Source organism: Xenopus tropicalis, chromosome 5, assembly GCF_000004195.4.
Source record: "Xenopus tropicalis strain Nigerian chromosome 5, UCB_Xtro_10.0, whole genome shotgun sequence".
NCBI lineage: Eukaryota > Metazoa > Chordata > Amphibia > Anura > Pipidae > Xenopus > Xenopus tropicalis.
The window spans coordinates 121,015,714-121,037,987 of NC_030681.2; the positions used below are offsets into that span (position 1 = coordinate 121,015,714).

The window sequence follows — 22,274 nt, forward strand, 5'->3', positions numbered from 1 at the left end:
TAGTACTAAGAGCTATCTCCCATAACCCTGTATTCCCTAACTTGTACTGAGAGCTATCTCCCCTACCCCTGTATTCCCTCACTTGTACTGAGAGCTATCTCCCCTACCCCTGTATTCCCTCACTTGTACTGAGAGCTATCTCCCATACCCCTGTATTCCCTCACTTGCTAAGAATCCATCCAGCCCCTTCTTAAAGCTATATAATGTATCAGCCAACACGACTGATTCGGGGAGGGAATTCCAGAACCTCACAGCTCTCACTGTAAAAAATCCTTTCCGAATGTTTAAATGGAACCTCCCTTCTTCTAAACGGAGTGGGTGCCCTCGTGTCTGTTGGAAGGACCTACTGGTAAATAAAACATTAGAAAGGTTATTCTATGATCCCTTTATATATTTATACATAGTTATCATGTCACCTCTTAAGCGCCTCTTCTCCAGTGTAAACAGACCCAACTTGGCCAGTCTTTCTTCATAACTGAGACTTTCCATACCCTTTACCAGCTTAGTTGCCCTTCTCTGGACCCTCTCTAACTCAGTAATGTCCCGTTTGAGCACTGGAGACCAAAACTGAACAGCATATTCTAGATGGGGCCTTACCAGCGCTCTGTAAAGGGGAAGAATAACCCCCTCCTCCCGTGAATCTATACCCCTTTTAATACAGCTCAAAACCTTGTTTGCCCTTGCAGCTGCTGCCTGGCATTGCTTGCTACAGCCAAGTTTATTATCTACAAGGACTCCAAGGTCCTTCTCCATTATGGATTTGCCTAGTGCAGTCCCATTAAGGGTATACGGGGCTTGCATATTTTTACATCCCAGGTGCATGACCTTACATTTATCCACTTACATCTCATCTGCCACTTAGCTGCCCAGATTGCCAGTTGGTCAAGATCCTGCTGCAGGGATGTCACATCCTGGATAGAATTGACTGGTCTGCAGAGTTTTGTGTCATCTGCAAACACTGATACATTACTCATAATACCCTCCCCTAAGTCATTTATGAACAAATTAAACAAAAGTGGACCCAGTACAGAACCCTGAGGGACCCCACTGAGGACCTTATTCCAAGTAGAGAATGTACCATTAACAACCACCCTCTGTACCCGATCCTGTAGCCAGTTTTCTATCCATGTGCAAACGGCTTCACTAAGACCAATAGACCTTAGCTTAGAAAGCAGTCGTTTGTGGGGAACGGTATCAAATGCTTTGGCAAAATCCAAATAGATTATATCTACTGCATCCCCACTGTCCAGCTTCTTACTTACCTCATCATAAAAAGATGACTTCTAGTGTAATTATTATTATTATTATTATTATAAAGATTATTATTCACTGTGTGTCTATAATAATTAAGAACATTATTATTCACCGTATCTCTTTGTTCACTGGGGGGCTTCTATAGTCACCCACCATTTTCCCCAATTTGCCATTTTCCCCAGCAACAAACTCATAAAATTGCTGCAATGCATAATGGGTTATGCACATACACATAGGCTTTTGTTAAAAGGGGCCACATAGGCATTGGCACAAAGCAATGCTTAACACTGAGTCTCTTCTCCCACAGAATACACCAGTAGAGCGTCAGATACAGAGGCAGCATTTGGAGTGTCTGCTACAGAATGTAAGTTCCCTGATCACTGTCCCTGATGCATTTTTGTGTATATGTATTGGAAAATTCTGCAGTATACAGTTTTTCAGACTAAAGGGAACATTGGCCTGTATTATGGGTTTGTGTCAAAATTTATTTGCTAAGAAAAAAGTATTCTGTCCATTAGGATTATATAAAAATGTGTATAGCAATATATAGAGATAATGCAGTAACCCCTAGTAACCTCTTGATAATTAGCTTTGGTCAGATGATCACTGTAGCCTTGGATGTTATACTTGACCAGGAAGCCAACCAAACCACTACTAAAGGCAATAACAGAATCTGCCATCACAACACTGTGGCATATGTCATTGTTTTATAAATAACCCAGAAGGGAATGTCACACCCTGACTGTATAAAAGAACTATTGGCACCATCTATACAGGCATAATCATAACTGTTTCCTTTATTTCCTTTACTTCTATCCTTGTGCCTTCCACTGCACTCACAGGTGGTAAGATCCAACCTTCTTCATCTTACACTCTAGATCTGGGAGAAGGAAAAGCACATGCAGGAAGTTGCTGGGTATATATTTATATTTGTATGTCTAATATGAACTATGGGAGCTTTGGCCAGGTTGATAATAAAAACCATTAAATATTATATGAATCAGCTTTTTAAAGTGGATCTCCACCTTACAATTTCTGTAAATAGAAATGAGGACTGCTGGTCATGCGAAGTAGCACTAAAATCTGCTCTACACAGTCGTGCTCTCTCTCCCTGCTGCCAAAGTGCTTAATTTCAATATATGAAGGAGGCAATTTTTTGGAGCTTTATATTGGGTATTAGTCTTCCATTAGGACTTGCAAAAAGTCACAGATCATACCATAGTGTTTAATGAAATCAATTTTATTACAGGATTTTTTTTTTAAGAAAGATAATAAATTGTACATTGAGGACACAATGATAACCTAGAGATAAAACATAGAATACAGTTGTAGTAGAAATGGGTGACAATGTTAAATTCTTATCATGGTCTGAGATATAGTCATGAAGTGCCCACCTGACAGAGAAACTGCCACAGATTAACATACCAATGTAGATTTTGTTTGATCATTGGCATCATAAAACAACATTCAATGTAAATATCTTCCTTGCAAACCCCCATCACGTATATTAGCACATATGTGTAGCAGAACTCTGCAGGGCAGAGCTTTATGGCCTTTACTTCACATCCACATGGCAAACCACAGTGGGGCTATGGGTCAGCAGTTAGCAGTTTTGCCTTGTAGCACTGGGGTCCTAAATTTGGTTCCAACCTGGAAACTATCTGCAAGCAGTTTGTACATCCTCCCTAGGTCCCAGCTCCTCCCACATCCAAAAAACATAAAGGCAGATTCATTGGTTCATGATAAAATTATTCCGCTGGGGGAGGAACTGATGTCAGTAATGACCAATGTATGTCAGCAAGGATGTCAAGCACCAGCTGAATCACCCAAAAGTAATTATAAAGTGCTTTAGTGGGTAGAAATGTTTTAAATAAAGAGGGAAGTGCAATGCAATTAAATAAAAACAAAAAATTAATTATATTTACAACTCCATTTGTGTATGAAATAACATTATATACAAAATAAAATTCTGAAATATATCATTATATACAAAATAAAATTCTGAAATATATCTATTAGAGGTAGATTGGTATTTCATGTAAATTAATACCAGGAAACATTTCCTTACTGAAATAAAAAGACTAGGAGAACAATTAAGATAATCATCAGGACTTCTTTAAACCTTGAATGACTGTTGGCCTCACGTAGCTCGTAGACATACAGTACAGAGTTGGGCAGAATGGTAGAAATGCTCTATACCGCTTGAACAAATATGGGCATGTATGACTGGCCTGAGCATTTTCCGTGGCACAATCCACTGCAGCACTATTCAAAAATGTGGGAGGAGCCACTAAACAATAAATTAAAATGTGTTTGGCATTAATTGCTATATACAGATAAATCTTACCAATGTGTACTTAATATCCCATAGCAAGCAGATGGTCAGTCTGCGTTTTCTTAGTATCCAAAAGTACTAAAATGTTTCATCTCTACGAGAATCATTGGAAAGTGCTTACTGAAAGCTTTCAATAAAGGTTATTTTCTGGAATTGTGTTCCTGCTAAAAAAAATGTAGCTGCTATATTGCCCAAATGAATTCCCCATTTTACCATTACCCTAAAAAGATTAGCAAATTACAAATTCAAAACCAGGGTCACTTTCATTATTTTTAAAGACACAAGCACCACATCCATATGTCCAAATCTGAAGGGTACAATAAACTGGTAATAAGCAGAAGTGAAACGCTTCAGGACAGTCACTACTATAATGTTTTGTACGCGTGTTCCATTCCAGTCTTCCATTTCAGCTAATTTTTTGTTTCAAAAAACATGAAATCCTAGGAGGAAAAGAAAGAGGAGTTACATACGGCAGAATTCCTTACTATTGATAGGCTTTACATTTATGTTTTTTTCTGTTAATACTGTTTCTGTTAATAATACTCAGTAAATGTATTGGCATGATTTATTCCAGGGCAGGGTAAAGGGCAGCCTTCCAGATGTTGTTAAACTGCAACACCCAAAATCTCAATGACAGCAAAAACAGTCAAAACTGGAGTTCTGCACATAACTCATGGGTTATTCTGCAAGTTTCTTATGTACTTATATACATATACATATACATATATATATATATATATATATATATATATATATATATATATATATATATATATATGTGACAGTATTGCTTAAAAGCAACAAACCCTGTTGGCCACATTTTTATAACTACTGGTAAAACAATGGCTGTGCTGTGACGAGGGTATGTGGGAGTTATATTCAGCACCTGGAGATACACATACTGTAACAGTGTTCTATTTGCTCTATAACAGAACAAATTTTACATTATAAAAGTTGCAATATATTATTCACTGGGTCTCTGTCCAAATCAGGCAGCACTAGGCAGCATAGTGTATATTGCAAGTTCTACTGGATCAATGTGCATGTAAATTCTGTGACTATATGTTTGTCAGTCATATACACGTTACTGCACAGAGGCAGTGGCACTGACATGTCAAGTATGTTAGTTAAGTGTAAATCAAATATGTGTATTAAATGCAGATTTATAAGAAAAGAAAGAAAAAGGAACTTACAATAAGGAAACAGGCACCAAGCAGGACAGCTTTTGTTTTTATATCAAGGTCCATTGGGAACTGGATTCCAAAGTTGTCAGTATCGGTGAATATTTCTTTCACACTACCAGCCCACTGTTTGGAGATCCTTCCAACCACTGAGCTCTCATCCACTGACATGACCTAGGAGGAAAACAAAATACACTGAAATACATTGCAAATAATGGAATAAGACAACTTAGCTTATTTTTAATACTGACCATTTATATTATACCATGCACTTCATTGTTGCTCAACTCTAGGCCTCATCATTATCATTAATCTAGCTGCATACAGTGTACTTGAATGTATTTTTATCATACATACAAAATTTGCAAAGCTGGCAAAATGTAATGCCCATCTATATGCTAAGACACCCGTTATATACCCTGTGTTATATTGTGTGGTAATTTTATGTTCCCACTCCCAGCTTCAAAAGATGCAAATGTATTTTTCTTACCTCAAAGTTAACATCGGTGCAACATCTACAAGGGATACAAGGCCCACTGATTTTGAGAACGCCTTGTTCTCTCTCATCCTGAATAGTAAATTTAGGCAGACAAGGATGCCAGTTCTGGACAACATAACCAACAACTGTCCCAGGAGGAGCCTGCACTTCAAGCTGCACAGAAAAATGAAAGTTTAGATGTTATTGAGCTCATGATGAACCTGGACCTAGTCTGTGTTAGTTGTGTGAAACCATTGGGGAATTTAAATTGTAATCTTCACTTTGTCAGGGACGAATGTGAATGATGTAGAGTCTCTGTAAAGATCTACATAATATGGAGGCACTATATAAAGGATAATAAAAATAATCTGTTCACTTTGTTAGAGCATGTTGGGCCTTGGTAGGTCAGATCAAAAAAGGCTAAAAAATCAAAATAAGCAAAATAAATAACAAGTTGTAGCAGTCCATAAATACCCTGCTTTAGCTATAATCTGACTTCAATATGGGAAAAAGAAGTTCTAGACAGAGAGCAACTAGTAGTATGACAATATTTATGTGGAACCAGAGCAGTGACATTGGAGTCAAGACCCTTTGAAAAGAGCTGAGGGCTATTATTAGTGTGACTACATTGTGCCCACACTAGTCTCTTTTCTACCATATATACTATAGTGACAATATCCTGAAATTATGTACTGCAGGGGATGTTAAAGACAGATATGTGAATGCACTAGACTAAATAACAAAGTGTTCATGAAACTATACAGACATAAATGTTACATAGGTTGTGTTAAGTACTTTTTGTAGGCAACAGGGGAAACAACATGCTGAACATCTTAACGGCCTGTGCAATTTCATAACCTCCCGACCCGTGTTATCAACAATTGTCATGGCAAAGGGTCGGCTTGGCCCACAGTAGTTCCGAGTGCAGCAATCATTTTCTTCCGCAGCAAAGTAGACTCTTTGGCCCAGGCTGTTTTTTATCTCATATTTGTTGTTTGTTTCAAATCCAGTCAGAACTAGAAAGAAAATAAAACACAAACAGTGAGTGATGTAAATTCAGCAACACAGTTCACACTATGAAGCAAGATCTTAGCTTAGCTGATATGGAAAGTAATGATGTGCGGGTCAGGAAAAACTCAACCTGCACCCGACCCTAACCCACAAAACCTTGACCTGCACTCAACCCTTACCAGCAAAATGCTGCCATTGTAGGACCTGCACCCAACCCGTGCCCATTTCTTTCTACTCTACTTCTGCAAGCACCTTAGGTTCCAAGACAGGGAAACTTCTGGAGCAGATGAAAAGTGTACCTCCCCAGTTCAACCTGCACCCAACCCCTACCAGCAATGTCCATGCAAATTTCAAGCCTAACCCCCAGGTTCTACATCAGCCTTCACATCACTAACGGGAACCATAGGAAATATAAATGCACCCTCCTCTAGTCAACTGTGATAGTTGTATTAGACTTCTTTGATTACCAACCAACTGTTCCTGCTGTTGCTAACACCCCTCTCTGCCAGTCACTGCTTCCTGTTGAATAATTGAAGCATATGCAGCGGTGACAGCACAGAAGGCTAGAGCCAACCTTCTAAAACTAAACCCCCCTGCCTTCCTTTACTTTCCTGTGTAAAGTTGGCTAATACACTGGCTAATATGGCCCATACAGACCAAGTTGGAGGCTTATCTGCCTATGTATCCGCCCCACCGACGGGGGGCTGCATTTTCTCATTACTATTTAGCAGTTAACTGCACCTTGTATCTAAAGCTTTGTGGGGTAAGTACACAATTTTGGGTCTTCTCCAATAATCAATCTGTAATTTTCTCCCACTATTGCTTGTAAAAAAGAAGTTACAGTGACCATAAAATGCCTTTGGTTTATGGAGCTGGGGGCATAGACAACAAGAAAACATCTTAATTTGGAAATACTAATGCTGTAAAATGTGGCAATTGATTAATTAAGGTATTTTTTCTCCTTCAGAGAACAGTTCAGTGTAACAATGAACCTGGGTAAAATAGACTGCGCAAAATAAAAAATGTTTTTAAGTTAGGCAAAATGTAATCCATCTTAGAATGGATATCTAACATAATAGCTAGAACACTACTTCCTCCTTTACAGCTCTCTAAGCTGTTAGAAGTCAGTAAGCAATCATTGACTAAGGGGGGCCATGTGGGACATAACTGTTCAGTTACTTTGCGTTTGAATCTGACCTGCGTTCTCACAAACTAATTGAGCAGTTATGTCCCATGTGCCCCCCCCCCCCCAAAGTCACTGAATAAGAGATTAGAGAGTTCTGCCCATTATGTTAGATATCTGCCAACTCCAGCCTTTATATATTACATTTTTGCCTAACTAACTATATTAGAAATATTTTTCATTTTGCGCAGAGGTTGTACTTTCTTCCACTGTCTGCATCCGTTTACTCTGGTTTCCTCCCATATGCTGATGATTATACTGAACCTAGTGTGGCATATGAATTTGTATAACAATCTCTGTATAAAACTGCAAACATATATCAGCACTATATAATCAAAGAATAATAATAAATCTGTTATGTATCAATTAACTATTGTTTTAACTGTTGTATTTCAGGGTTATGGGATTTGAACAGGTTTGATCATTGATTCATGGAAGCAGGAAGAGGTTCAGAGAGTTTATATGTCAGTATATCATTTATGCTGTCCACCAAAGTCATGAGTACAAAATACTTCCCACCCAACACAATCTGTAAAGGAAATTGACAAACCTTCGAGCAGCTCAACTTGTTGATGAACCAGTATCTGGTCAATCTGTAAAGTTAGAAGGGAAGATTAATCAGTATGTTTAAATAAAAGTACAATAATGTTCTGTCATAGCGCAGCTGAGTAACACTTTTCTATAAAGCACAGTAAAGCTCATTTACTAATTCAGGTGTTTATTTAAACCAATGCAGTGACCTATAGTCACCAGTCAGCAACTAGTTTTGATGGGGCTGGTTTAAGCTAGAGATTTGTTGCCCACTGTTAAATCTGCGGCCAACAGATCTCCCCGTCTGCCATAAGCCTAATAGGGCACCAGTTGTAATAAGTGCTAGGATATAAAACAATAGGTTAACTGTGTGAAACCAACCTTAGGGTACTGATACACAAGGAGAATATATCCTCCCCTAAAGCTGGCCATACACGTACCTTGGTTCGTACAATATTCGGTGTGTCTATTGTGGATTGACGAGGTGACTGATATCGCAAAAGCCTTGGATATTGGTCATCTTGTTGAACGGCGCTCGAGCAAAGGCTGCATTTAGGGCTGAATCGTCAGATAAGGGCAGAATGTCTATTGTTTCTACCTCCATATCTGACGATTCAGCCCTGAATGTTAGTGGAGGGTAGGAACGATCTTTCTTATGATCGTTATTGTAAGGCGTATGGCCAGCTTTAGGGCCATAGCCCACGGGGAGATTAGTCACCCACAGTTAATCTGAGTGACTGCAGGAGACTAATCTGCCTGAAATTCCTTCCTTCCCCGTGGGTCATGACCCTTATGGTTACATGTCAAGTTCTTACCATTGTTTTCTTTTCCTTAGTTAAAATGCAGCGCCAAATAAAAGTACAGGTGAGATCAGGACAGAACCTTAGATTAATTGCACATACCAGCTTTTTTATGACATTTTCTATTTACTGGCATTTTAACTGATATAAAAAATATGTGGTGGCCCAAATGCCCTCTGTGCCATGTGCTATGTCAAGCAAATATTCTTTCTTATCTTAAAAATGGTAGTGTTGTATGATGCATGTTCAGATGGGTTATGATCATTTGTAGTTACCTGGCTTAGATATTCCAGTCCTGGTGGGCAGTTAGGGTTGGCAGCAGGTATTGGCATCCAGGCAGCTCCAGGAACACCAGGCTGAGTTGGCATAGCTTGGCCAGGCTGAACTATTGAATTAACAAGCACAATGAGAGAAATAGCCAGTTAATAGCTGCTGGTATTTTGTGAATATTGTGAATATTGTGTTACCATCAGAAGTCATGATCAGGGGTGGGGGGGGGGGGTGGTTACAGGGCCCATGAGGGCCACCAGGTTTTTTCATTCTGGTCCAGTCTGACCCCGATTAACTGTTATCCAACCTTTGCTAATGACATTTTTGCAGTATTTTGCACCATGCATTCTTCTTTTTTTGCATCAAACTATAAACTGTCAACACATTCAACTGAATTTTACCCAGTATGTTGATAAAATACCCTAGTAGAGCAGAGGTTGGCATTTCCCTACACGTGTATGTGCGTGCTATTATTGTAAGCTCCAGTAATGTGAATGAAGCAATACTGATAATAAACAGAGATCAAACAAACAGTAGGACTATTTAAAATGAACATCAAAATGTATTCATCATTTAGCTCTGTTATCAAGCCTTTAACTCTCTGAACTGATTGTGAATTGCAGAATTTGATGTTTCAGCTCTGTTACCAAATACAAAATATAATAGGTTAGTGCCTTTCCATGTAGAGACAACACACTTATTTACACATCTTCGAGGTATTGTGGTTTATTTAAGCTGCCTGGTGTCGCTACAGAGTTTAGTTTAAAAGAGATATGTAAAGCAGCGTTTTTCCTATGAAAAAACTGGGCTGATTTGTAGCAATGTGTTTTCAATTTAGTAAAGTGTGCATTCTATTACACATTACTTTAGGGGAGTTATGGGAAGCTTTCTAACAACTGCTGTTCTTATAATTGGTTCTTAAACACATATGATATTTTATATGTTTTTGGAAGGAATTGCGAAAAGTTATTAATATCCTGGTGGGGAAAAACACAATTTACTCTATCTGTAAACCCAATAGCGAATTAATGTGCTTTATGAATAAAAAGTGGTGTACTTGAATAAGTGTGTAATCTTTATATGAAAAAGTACATAAATTAATATATTTGGGATTAGAAAATTAAAGTTAAATTAAGGTTGACTTGAGGAGACACAAAGTGAATGACAAACTGAGTAAATAATAGAGCAGATTTTTGCATACCTTTTTACATTCTAAATATATATTGATAAAAAACATACATTTAAAGCAGACCTATGCAACTCTTAGGGGCACATTTACTTACCCATGAACGGGCCGAATGCGTCCGATTGCATTTTTTCCGTAATGATCGGTATTTGGCGATTTTTCGGAAAATTATCGCGACTTTTTCGTAGCCATTCCGAAAGTTGCGCAAAATGTTGCGATTTTTTCGTAGCGTTAAAAAGTTGCGCCTTTTTCGCAGCTTTCGCACGAAACATTCGGATTCATTCAAGCTTCAGTATGGTGACTTTTCTTGGGCCAGGTTGGAGCTGCAGGGTGCCATTGAGCCCTATGGGAGACTTTCCTTGGGCCAGGTTGGAGCTGCAGGGTGCCATTGAGCCCTATGGGAGACTTTCCTTGGGCCAGGTTGGAGCTGCAGGGTGCCATTGAGTCCTATGGACTCGCGTTTTTTTGCGCAAGTCGTAATGGCTACGAAAAACTCGCGTTTTTTCGTGCAAATCGTATTGGTAACAAAAAAGTCGCGACAATTTCCGAAAAGTCGTAAAGGCGCCGAAAAAAATCGCAAAAAATACGAAAAAGTCGCAAAATGTTCGTTTTGCAATCGGAATTTTTCCAATTCGGATTCAAATTCGTGTCTTAGTAAATCAGCCCCTTAGTGGACTATTTAGCACTGGTTCAAGATCAGAAGAAATATGAGTCTCTCTTACATTGGTAAGGCCCAGGAGGTGGATATCCATAAGGATTTTGTTGGGGGGGATATCCTGGATAAGCTGCATTTTGAAACTCTGGGTTCCCATAACCAAGACCGGGATTACCATCTGAAAGTGAAAAAGGTATAAATGTAACTGTACTCTTGTTTGATTACCACAGTGCTTTTAGGGAGAACTGCCACTGTTAAACACCCTTAACTACCTGTCTATGAAGATTCTCATTCATCCAGGTCATTATATACAGTATCTAGTAGAATTAAGTCGAAAACAACTGGACTTAGACTTAATTCTACTAGGTACTGTACCCTTAACTACCCATTACTGCCTCCCATAGAAAAGCATTGAAAAATGCTTTTCCTAAGGCAGACACTGGCAGGAATAGGCAAGCACTGCACAGAGAGGCTGAAGTAAGTATTTCTCAGTGATGCCCATTTATTGATGCCAGTGTCTGTTACAGTTTGAAGGTTTCTATGAAAAATGTTTCCCATGGAAAATAGTCATAAGTGATTAAGGGAAGTAATTTTATAGTGACGCACACTGTGTGATAAATCTGAAAATGTTTAATGCATTACCTTTCATCTCCATGGCAATGGGCCAACAGACTCTGAAATATAAAGGAAAAAGACAGTGTTTTAAAGACACCTAACAATTAGTTTTTACTGATTCAGTAATCAGTTGTTTACTGATTCAAACTACACATGGACTTCTCTATATTAACATTACTACAATTCTATATGAATCAAATAGATGTCTCCAAAACAATCTATGGATACCACTTCACCCATTCACACTATTCTTTTTTGCTGCAGATAGTTATTTACATTTTGCCCACGTCTTTCAGGTCATTGTCATGTTGCATTATGCATTTGGGACAATACATGATGGATAATAATCTGAGTGTAAAGGTATGTAACTGTACTTCTCAGTAGCGAGTGCGCCAAGTTTTGACCAAATCACCAACTCTGTTTGCAGAAATGCATCCCCAAACCTCCACTGTGCTTCTCTATTGTCTGCACCCATTCATACATATTAGGGATGCACCAAATCCAGGATTCGCTTTAGGATTCGGCCAAGATTCAGCATTTTTCGGCAGGATGCAGATTTGGACAAATCCATGCCTCTGGCCAAACCAAATTCGAATCCTAAAAATCATGTGACTTGGCAAATGAGCAGAGACATTAAAGATGTTTTTACCGCATGTAAAGGACACGGTTCTCTTTACTGCTTCATTGTCCTAATTTGCATCTCGGGTTCAGCCAAAAAATAGTGGATTTGGTGCATCCCTAATACATATATTGTTTTTCTTCTCTTTGGTTGATAAACTACCTCCTGTTAGAGCCAAATATTTTTTATATTTTCAATCATCAGTCTGGATCACCTGCTGTGACTTTTCTGTGGATAGCTGTACTGGACATTTCCTGATTTTGAAGCAGAGTAAGCTTGATCTATTTCTACTGAGTTTCTGGTCATCAAGTTATTCTGTACACTACTGTTATCATGTTTCCTCAAAAGAAATTACACTTTACAAAGGGAAGAAGCACACCAAATTGGCATAAAATTGGCTAAAATAAGTGTCAGAAGAAGGGGGTAACCCCCGAAAGCTTGTGTCACTTATTTTCTGCAATAAGGCATAGCCGACAATTTGGTGTGCTTCTTCTATTTGTAAAGCGTATGGAGTGGCTTGGGAGCGGCCGAGGAATTGAAGCACCCTGTGGAGATATGTGAGTGGTGTGCCGAAGAATTTTTCTATCCTCAAAGGAAATACCTCCACCATACATTTGTAATGTCAATGGGTGCTGTCCTAGGCACGGTTTTTTGTTTGTCCACAAACAGTTGTGCAAAAACAAAAAACTAAATAAATGTGTGGTTTTTGTTGCCCATTTTAATTTGTTTGTGTGTAAACGCCTAAATATTTGTGGTTTTAGTGGAAATGATTTTATTTGTGCTTTAAAAAAAAACTCTAAAACCACTAAAATCCAAATGTTGATTTGCCTCCAAGTGCAGTATCTTGTTTTTCAACAAATTTCCTGTTTCTATTTAAAGGAGAAGGAAAGGTGCAATCACTGGGGGTTGCCAAAATTGTAGGAAGAAAATCGCTCACTCCCAGGTACCCTAGGCAGCTGCAGTTTTCTGCTAAGAGGAGCACCAGCCTGGGGTATCAGGTAAGCGATTACAATCACTGGTGGTGCCTAACATTTTGGCACCCCCAGTGATTGTACCTTTCCTTCTCTTTTAAGCGGCCCTCAGTTTTTCTAACCCTGTAAACGACACATAACATACCCTTTTTTCCACCACTTCTGTGAGGGTTGCATGTAGCAGTGCTTTACCTGAGAGCAGCAGGAGTGTGAATAGATTTCACTTGACCCTCCTTACAGCTAGCCACATATGTATGATATATACCCTATAATACCGTTAAACTTGTGATTCACTTCTATCTATCACTTTTTCCCTGGGCAATACAATTGTGAGTTCCACTTAAAAGATCTAACAGGCTATCATATTACAGGTAAGAAATCCATTATCCAGAAACTCTTTATCCAGAATTGTTTCCATTATGCAGAAAAGCTCTAAATTATGGGATGGCCATCTCCCATGGAGTTTATTTTAATTAAATAATTAAGTGTGTTAAAAATGATTCCCTTTCTCTCTGTAATAGTAAAACAGAGACTTGTAATTAATTCCAACAAAGATATAATTAATCCTTACTGGTGGCAAAACAGTTGTGCTGGCTTTAATAAATGTTTAAATGATTTTTTAGTGGACTTTAGGTACAGAGAACCAAATTACAGAAAGACACTTTATCTGACAAATGGCAGGTCCCAGGCATTCTAGGCAACAGGTCCCATACATGTACTTCGAAAGCCAAATAAACTAAATATTTTATAGCATATTAATATAACAGAATTCACATGTTTACAAACCCAGACCTCTCTTAATGCCACCTTATGGTGTGTGCACTTGCACTTGGGAGCTGATTGCATGCCCTAAGGCAGCCTTCTAATGTTCCTTGGAATGGATAATGCAGTTACCTCTGGGAATGAGTAAGAGCAGCTTTTGTTGTGCATCTAAACATGACTCCTCACCAGAGGATGTGATGGAAGGTAATATTGAGCCAAGATGGAGACAAGCTAGGGTGTGGCCTATGCAGGCTATTATAGCAATTGCCTTTGTGTGGATTATTGATTCCCAGGAGCAACATCTCTCATGCATTAGGATATTGACAAATTACAGTTACAAATTGCTGCTTTGGTATGTGCACTGGATTTTCATAGGAACTACAGAATTTCTGTTTTTCCAAGCACATTTCCAATTAATAATATTGTACTTATGAGTAGCACTCAACATTAAAGAATAAAGATAAGTCTAAAGAATGTTTGACTTTTTATAAAGACAAGAGATTGGAGTCTATGGGGTTTTTTATTGGCTAACAGAAATTGATATTTTGGCAAGCTTCTGGGATTATAATCCTCTTCCTCAAATACATTATAAGCATCATCTCAAAACATGTGTTTACATAAATGATAAAGATGATGTACGTTTTTGCTTATTTGTCTAACATTCCAAGGGAAGAGACAACCTTGATGGCAGAATAGGGTTTGCCACTGAAGCTCACTGAATAAACTCCTGCCTATATCTGTGCAGCCTTCTGTATATCACATGCAGGTTTGGTGCTTCAATAACCCATTGGTACACATGAAATTTATGAAGCAAAAAAGTAGCAAACTGCAATTTATAATACATTCTGTGTAGACAGTACAGGCTTGATCAAACATCAGTTGAGGCTGGACTGGATTTTCTCTGCCATAATTGTTTGCAAGTACAAGTGATAAAGAAAAGAAAGTTGGTGTATATGGCATGGCATTCTACTGCAGCTATGTTCTACCTGTAGGCCTTCAGCATTCACCTAACTACGTCCATCATATACCAACTACCTTTATTCACTGAGAAATTCTGGGAGCTGTAGTTCAGCAATTGCTGGGTAGCTACAGAAAGAAAAGCACATGTTTTCCATTTAGGGTGAATACACATGGAGCCACTAAGTAGCAGCTACTTTGTACGGTTACTAAATGCCAGAACGGATCCTGCCATAGACAATACCTGGGGGGAGATTTATTAAGACACAAACGCTCGGAGCGTTCATTCAAAAGCTCCGAGTGTATTTTAGCTGGGTTTTTTTCGCGCTTGTGCGACTTTTTCGTACGCCCGCACTTTTTCATACGCTTGCGTGACTTTTTCATACGCCTGCACGAAAAATTCGGAAAGGTTCTGCCGCTGTTTACAATCGTTCGGTACGAAAATTTTGTGACTTTCGGATTGCCAATACGATATTATCGTGACTAATACTATTTTTTCGTAAGCATTTTCATGATATTTGCGATCCTCAGAAATTATTGTATCCAATCCGAATTTTTCAAACTCGTGTTTTAATGAATCGGCCCCTTACTGTAGAATTGCCTCTGCTAAAACACACATAGAGACAGTTAATAGTAAACTAGTAGCATTGTCTATTTTTGTAGCTGTGACAAATAGCTGCTTCTAGTAGCTCTGTGTGTCTTCACCCTTAGTGCTAAGCCTCAAAAATCCTAATCAAGCAGTTTTTGGAATGAGTCATGTAGCTTCTGTTTGTCACCTAATTAGTATTTTACAGCCAGGCCAATAATAATGGTGTTTCATGTCAACGTTATCAATAATTAAGATAAGTAAGGGCTGGTATTCTTTACCAGAAAAGGTGGCAACCCTAGTACTGTGGTTTCCAGTGTAAGCGATAAGTTACACAGTGTATGTATGTATGTATGTATGTATGTATGTATATACAGGTATAGGACCCGTTATCCAGAATGCCCGGGACCAAGTGTTTTCCGGATAAGGGGTCTTTCCATAATTTAGATCTTCACACCTTAAGTCTACTAAAAAATCAATAGAACATTAAATAAACCCAACAGGATTGTTTTGCCTCAATAAGGATTAATTATATCTTAGTGAGGTTAAAATACAAGGTACTGTTTTATTATTACAGAGAAAAAGGAAATCAATTTTAAAAATCTGAATTATTTGATTAAAATGGAGTCTATGGGAGACGGCCTTTCCGTAATTTGGAGCTTTCTGGATAATGGGTTTCCGGATAAGGGATCCCATACCTGTATATAATAGATAAATATGAGATATATCTGTAATATCTATCTATATATAGATAGATAGTACCATTTACTAGTATTAATAGTAATGGCAGGGGGAGAGGGGTGTTTGTCTGCTGCTGTTTTGCACAGGATCACATAGCCCACAGCCCTCTCCTTAGGGGACACAATTTAAGATGTAGAATCATCCTGGTGAACCATAAATTGGTTTAGACCTCATTATGTGCATCACATACTGTTTTCTATTGAAGTAAACCAGATTATACAATTCAAGGGGATTGTCACGACCCACTCTAAACAGAATGGGTTTTTTTGGGAAGTGTCATAAAAGTCTAGGTTGCTGACACTGCCCTGGGCTTGAGGTAAATGCACCACATGCTACAGAGAAAATCGCACCAAAACTCTCTCTACCCCCAAGTTGCAGATACACTTGTGCCGCTGTGGGGGATGTTAGAGGTAATTGGGCACTGGCAGTAGGCACACCAATACATCTGCAAGGAACATGTACTCACCTCCCCTAGTTACACTCACTGGCGCTTCTCCTTCGGGTTATGTGCTTACTAGTGTTTGTACAGGGTTTTATACAGTAAAGGGAGAGGCCACTCATTCATACGTCAGCAAGGGTGGGGGCCAGTATTAACTGGGGACGAAGGGCGCGACACTGAGATGTGTAGCTTTCAAAGTGAAGGGTAACTAAATCCCAGTAACCCATAGCAACCACTAGATTTTATACATGATTATATACATCTATATGAACTTCTGTTGATTAGTTAAAGCTGATGGCTGTTTTGATGTATTACACTCCTTGATTGCCATCTATTATTTATAATGCTTAGGACCAATGTTTCCTCTTATTTCCTATTGATTCTCTGTGTTTAAGCAATAGGGATTATTTAATATAATGCAAACAGTAGAGCACTAAGGAGCACAAAAGGATTAAAAAATTTGCCTTTTGTTTCTTTCACTATCTTTGCTTTCCTGCATTTATGCTTAATTATCACGTACAGTGGCTAGGGTTGGCAGATCAGAGTTATGGTGGTAAGAGGGGGGTAAAAGAGTGGCTGGGGGATAGAGGTTAAGATGGAGGGGAGCCTGGAGCAGAGATTGGGGTGTATCAGGGCAAAGTAACTGGGAATTAGAATTCTACCAGCAAATACATTGACAATAGTGGCAACAGCCTTGACTGGGCAACTAGTCCACCCACTGGATAAAGCTTATGTTTGTGAATCAAGTGAGAAACCAATTATAAAATAAAAACACCCTTCCTGCCAGATGTTCAGACACATTGGAGGGAATTTAAAAAAGTGGTGATATTGAGACAAAATAAAAGTGGAGATAGATTTGTCGGATTTTCCACCTAATTCACAAACCTCTGTCTCCACTTTTGTGAATTTGTCTTTTAAACAGACAGTTTTCAGATTTTGTCATTTTCCCGACATTTTTTTATGAATTTGCTTTTAGCTCTAAGTAAATCTGTTGGTGCCCCCAAACCCAGTCCCACATCTACATGAGCCTTGGGATAAAGATTTTACCGGCAGGATTTTGCATTTCATATGCCATTTGTCATTTCACTTTGGGGGCATTTCCTGAGGGGTAATTTTAGTTTTATACATCATTTTTTTCAGGACAATCTGGGCTTTCAAATGTTTCCTATATTTCTGTGTAATCCCACTTCTGTAACAAGATTAAGGGTCTAAATACCATCTTCTCTAGCCCCTACTCATTACTGGTCAGCAGCAATCCGGCCCCCACACCAACATGCCCGGTGAATAGAGGTCCAACAGGTCTAGGGCCCACTGGGTTTTTATCCAGCGCCCTGTTGGGCCAGTCCAACCCTGTACCCCAATATCCCAGTTTGGGTGCCAGTGTGTAGGTGCTGTTTTCTGATCCCCAAGATGGCTGCTGGGAACAGGTGGGGGCCAATGCTGTCAAGCAGCTCTGTAGTTCTGGACATGCTATGGGGGCACAGACAAGTTGGGGCAAATGTCAGTGAAGTGATTAAAGAGGGGGCACTGCTGCTAAAACTAAAAATTTGCCTGGGAGGCTTTACTTTTCCTTTTAATAACAATGTTTACAATATATTTACACAAAATGTTATTATTGCCTCATTGATTAAGCTAAAACCAGCATAACAATGCAAATGTGAGGTAAAAACTTTTTATATATAAGATATAAATTAATTTTTTTTAATCAGTGTTTTACTTGTTTATAAAATGTTAATGAGGCTTTTTGCACCTATTGTTCTAGGGTTAGAAAGAAACTTGCCCCATAACAATAGTCTGCTAATCCCCATTAATATGATAATGATCCCCCAATGGGGCTCCTACCTTAGGTGTGAAATGGAGACTGGGTGAAACAAAACAAAACAGAAGAGCTAATTGATCTAGTTGGAATTTAGGCGGATTTCTGTTTGTGAATCTGGAGAAAGTATTTTCCACCACTTTTTCCATCACTTTTACTCCAAAAAAAGGCTCTCTCCACTTTTGTGAATTCCCCCCATTAAGTTTGACCTGCAACTGTGATGGCTGCTATTTGAATATGTGCATTGCCAGGCATGTACACACTTTCACCATGGGGAGGATGAGCAGTAGGATGTGCTTTTGGAAGTTGGCACTGCATGTTTGTACTGATATATGTTCTGGTGGAATAGCAATTTAATTTGCATTGAATTCAGTTATTGGTAGTCAGATACTTAACAGAGTTGCTGATTTTTTAAATATTATTTATACTGTTATGTTTTCTGGCTTATTAAACATAAAATTGGCACAGGATTTATTCTGCTATGCACTCAGGGGCATCAGTCCTGAAGTTGGCACTGTATGTATACTGCCATGTGTTCTGGGGCACTGTAGTTGGCACTGTATTTATTTAACTATGTGAAGCTTGCATTGATGCTGCTGTATGTTCAGGGGGCATAATGAAGCTGTCTATTTTTTTTAGTGTGCAGGAAGCACATTACATTTTTGGTCACTTCATAAACTGTTCTTGCAGATCTAAATTAAATCTTTTACTGCCAGGCCCCCCGCAAAGTGCAATTCCCATACTGTAAATATAACCTAGGGCATCTGTCACACTTAGGGCTCTGGTACATGGGGAGATATCCCATGATATGGGATGGCATACGCGGCGGCGCGATTTGCGGATGCCACGTATGCCATCCCACCGGCGATTTACATTTTCACCGGTGGGATGTCATATTGGGGAGATTAGTCGCCCGCAACAAGGGAGATTTGTTGCGGGCGACTAATCTCCCCGTGTACCAGAGCCCTAAAACTTAAGATTCTTCATTGTTGTCAGTCAAGGAGTTAAACAGATTAATGTAATCTCTGCCTGCACCTTTCATCAATTTAAGTTAGGTCATAAATGTATGTTTCCACAGGCCTTTAGCATCAGAGAGACACCTAGGAAAATAGAGATAAAAGTACAAAGGGCATAGTCTATTGTGTAACAATTGTTGCAAAATTTCCATGAGAAATGTCCAACCTGTTGCATCCTCCAAATGTAGTTGAACTTAAAGTGGCAGTATGCTTCGACAGCCAAAGCTGTGAATTGTAGTTAAACAACAGGCTGGGACATGCATGTTAAACATCCCTAGTTGATGTTTTCCATGGCCCTTCTTTGTTAAAGGGCTCTTACGCATAAACATTCTTACCTGCAGTGGATCTTTCATGCACTCCACAACAGGGGAACAAAGAAAGAAATTTAGCCGGTCTATTCTATTTGTTCATAATCACCAAGGAGTAAGCAAACGTCAAGCGCAGGTGGAACACAACTTGATGCATTATCTGAATTTGGTGCTTTCCTCGGCAGAGTGAGTACAGCCTCATTTAAAAGTACAGGCTGTGTTTCTTCCTGCATTTTCCCATGGAGGAGTGCATGAAAGTTCCACTGCAGAGGAACGCAGGTAAGAACGCTCATGCTAACACCAACCTAGCTCAGACAGGTTTAGGAAAGTAGCAGTTTAGTAAGAACTAGTTCCTGGATGACACTTATTACAAACTGTTGCATCAATAATACGTATTGATAATGTAATAATGCAGCCAGTGCAGCCCTAAGTTCATGCACAAGAACAAGGTTGGATGTGGGCCAACTGTCAAACATCTTCCATGTGCTGAATGAATGAATCAAAGGCAGGCAGATCTCAAGAGGGCTTATTTCTAAATGGGGGTTCAAGACTTTGCATTTGTAAATGTCTCAGGTAACAATGATTTTAATGCCAGTCAAATGGATTTATATAGAGTGTCAGGGGTTATGACCCTATGGGTTCCATGGCACTCTGTACTGTGTATTAGTTAGTAAGCATAATGCACAAAAGCAGTTTAGAGCTAATCAAAACGTAATAGGATGTGATCACACTTTTTGGTGGATATATAACTCTTACCCACAGTGACGGTGGGTCCGGGTGCTCATGCCCCAGACCATTCAGCATAGGGAGTCATCACAGGAAATCAAATATGAAGATAGGCAGGCACTCCGAATTATTAGTTGCAAAAAAGTAGAAAAATGCAGCCAGTAGAGAATGATTAAGTTAAAAAAGTATAAATTTTATTTTATCCATATGTAAAAGCAAAAGCCTTGCTTTTACATATGGATAAAATAAAATTTATACTTTTTTAACTTAATCATTCTCTACTGGCTGCATTTTTCTACTTTTTTGCAACTAATAATTCGGAGTGCCTGCCTATCTTCATATTTGATTTCCAGTTTAGAGCTACCAAGCAGTCCAGGGAAGCATTTAGGTGCCATTTGGCCCAGGTAAAGGTCTCATTGCTTGCAGTATCAGGCCAGTGAACTTGAATATAAAAGGCAGGCATTGGCAATAAATGGTCTGTGCTTTCCAAAGCCAAAGTGAGATTCAGGTACACCCCCATAGGCCAACAGCCATGGGGGGCTGACATTTTAAGAGGGGACGCGTCACTTAAAAGTTATAGCAGAAGAAATGTCTGGTAGAGAAACCTATGCCCTGCTGAGCTCTGCTTACTTTTGAAAACAGCCGTGAAGCTGTATACATACATAACTGTAAGGCCCGTGGCAGTCGGCCTTGGCTAGCATATGTAGTGCTGAAATCGCCAAAGTTTCCTCTCAAGGCAACTTTGACGATTTCGGCAAATTGCTGCGCCGCGTATACCATCCCACTGGCGATTTACATTCTAGCCGGTGGGATGGCATTTTGGAGAGATTATCGCCTGTGACAAGGGAGATTTGTCGCACGGAGACTAATCTCCCTGTCTGTCACGGGCCTAAGCATGCAAAACATTGTGGTGCTTTGGCATTTCACAAGGGAGGAGAAGAGTAAAAAATGTCAGAATCACATGAAAATGTCAATTTGTTCCTTTCATCATTATATAATATGGAAAGGTAAAATCACGGGGGGGTCCTATTTTGTTAAGCACCCCACATGCCAAGTACAGACATTTTCCCAAGATTAATCTATTGTGCATTTACCAAGCCTGAAGAAGTTGTGCAAGGGGATACCTGAGAGCCTAGGAAAAATGTTGGTGGCCCCTCTGGAATAAAAGTACCCCGGGCTGGTGCATTTTTTGAAAAAGAGGAGGGGTGGCCTGATATATAATAAGAGTCACTGGGCATAGTAACAAATTAGCACCCCCCAGTAATTTTGCATTTTCTTTTAAATTGTTGTTAAAAGCATGACTTCAATGATGCAAATTTGCCAACAGGACTATTTGAATTTGCTTGTTAACACATTCAGAAAGATGGAGTAAAATTGCCAAAATTGTGTTTCTCTAATTTAAAAAAAAAAAAAAAAAAATATTCAGTCCCAAGGTTAAAATATTTGTATAATTCAAAGGTTTGTGAATTTGTTGTTCAGTGATTTACTGGCTTAAATAAACATTTTACTCTAGTTTTGTACTAATTTAGTCCCCTTGTAGTATAAACGTACCTCAGGATCTTCGCTGTGAGTTCTCAGGTAGTTGAGATATAGATGAGATCCCTCGCTTTCCTTCCAGCCTGCTTATAAACAGCACAGTGTAACATTATATATAAGTGCTGCTATTTTAAGTATACTGATAATTTAGATAACACGATAATGGTTTCTAAGTAGGAAATCTTAAGAGAACAAAGGTTATAGTCCAGTATAATGATTACTCGGGCATGCCATTAGATAGATATACTCACACATATAAACAAACTGCATTAAACAGTTCAAGTTATATATTGGCACT

At 39.0% G+C, this 22,274-nt stretch overlaps 1 protein-coding gene across 2 annotated transcripts; it reads right to left on the reverse strand.

The window, feature by feature from the left end:
• Window positions 1–2,478: 2,478 nt before the first annotated feature.
• Window positions 2,479–22,074, reverse strand: plscr2 (phospholipid scramblase 2). 2 transcript variants are annotated; one of them, XM_031902433.1, is made up of 9 exons: window positions 21,992–22,074; window positions 11,527–11,558; window positions 10,952–11,062; window positions 9,049–9,158; window positions 7,993–8,035; window positions 6,044–6,264; window positions 5,261–5,422; window positions 4,783–4,944; window positions 2,479–4,029 (listed from the first exon to the last, which is right to left on the reverse strand). In XM_031902433.1, the coding sequence occupies exons 2-9, from the start codon at window positions 11,537–11,539 to the stop codon at window positions 4,000–4,002; spliced, it is 852 nt and encodes a 283-aa protein (XP_031758293.1). In that variant the 5' UTR covers window positions 11,540–11,558; window positions 21,992–22,074; the 3' UTR covers window positions 2,479–3,999. The 2 variants fall into 2 exon arrangements, with proteins under 2 accessions (XP_031758293.1, XP_012818771.1); XM_012963317.2 differs by lacking the exon at window positions 21,992–22,074 and adding an exon at window positions 16,602–16,636.
• Between the last annotated feature and the right edge of the window lie 200 nt (window positions 22,075–22,274).

Excerpts from the sequence above, each read along its gene's own strand:
- plscr2 (XM_031902433.1), bottom strand. Across the intron at positions 6,265-7,992 it reads ACAAGTTGAGCTGCTCGAAG|TTCTGACTGGATTTGAAACA; the intron begins GTTTGTCAATTT and ends TTTTCTTTCTAG. Across the intron at positions 5,423-6,043 it reads TCCCCTGTTGCCTACAAAAA|CTTGAAGTGCAGGCTCCTCC; the intron begins GTACTTAACACA and ends TTTTCTGTGCAG.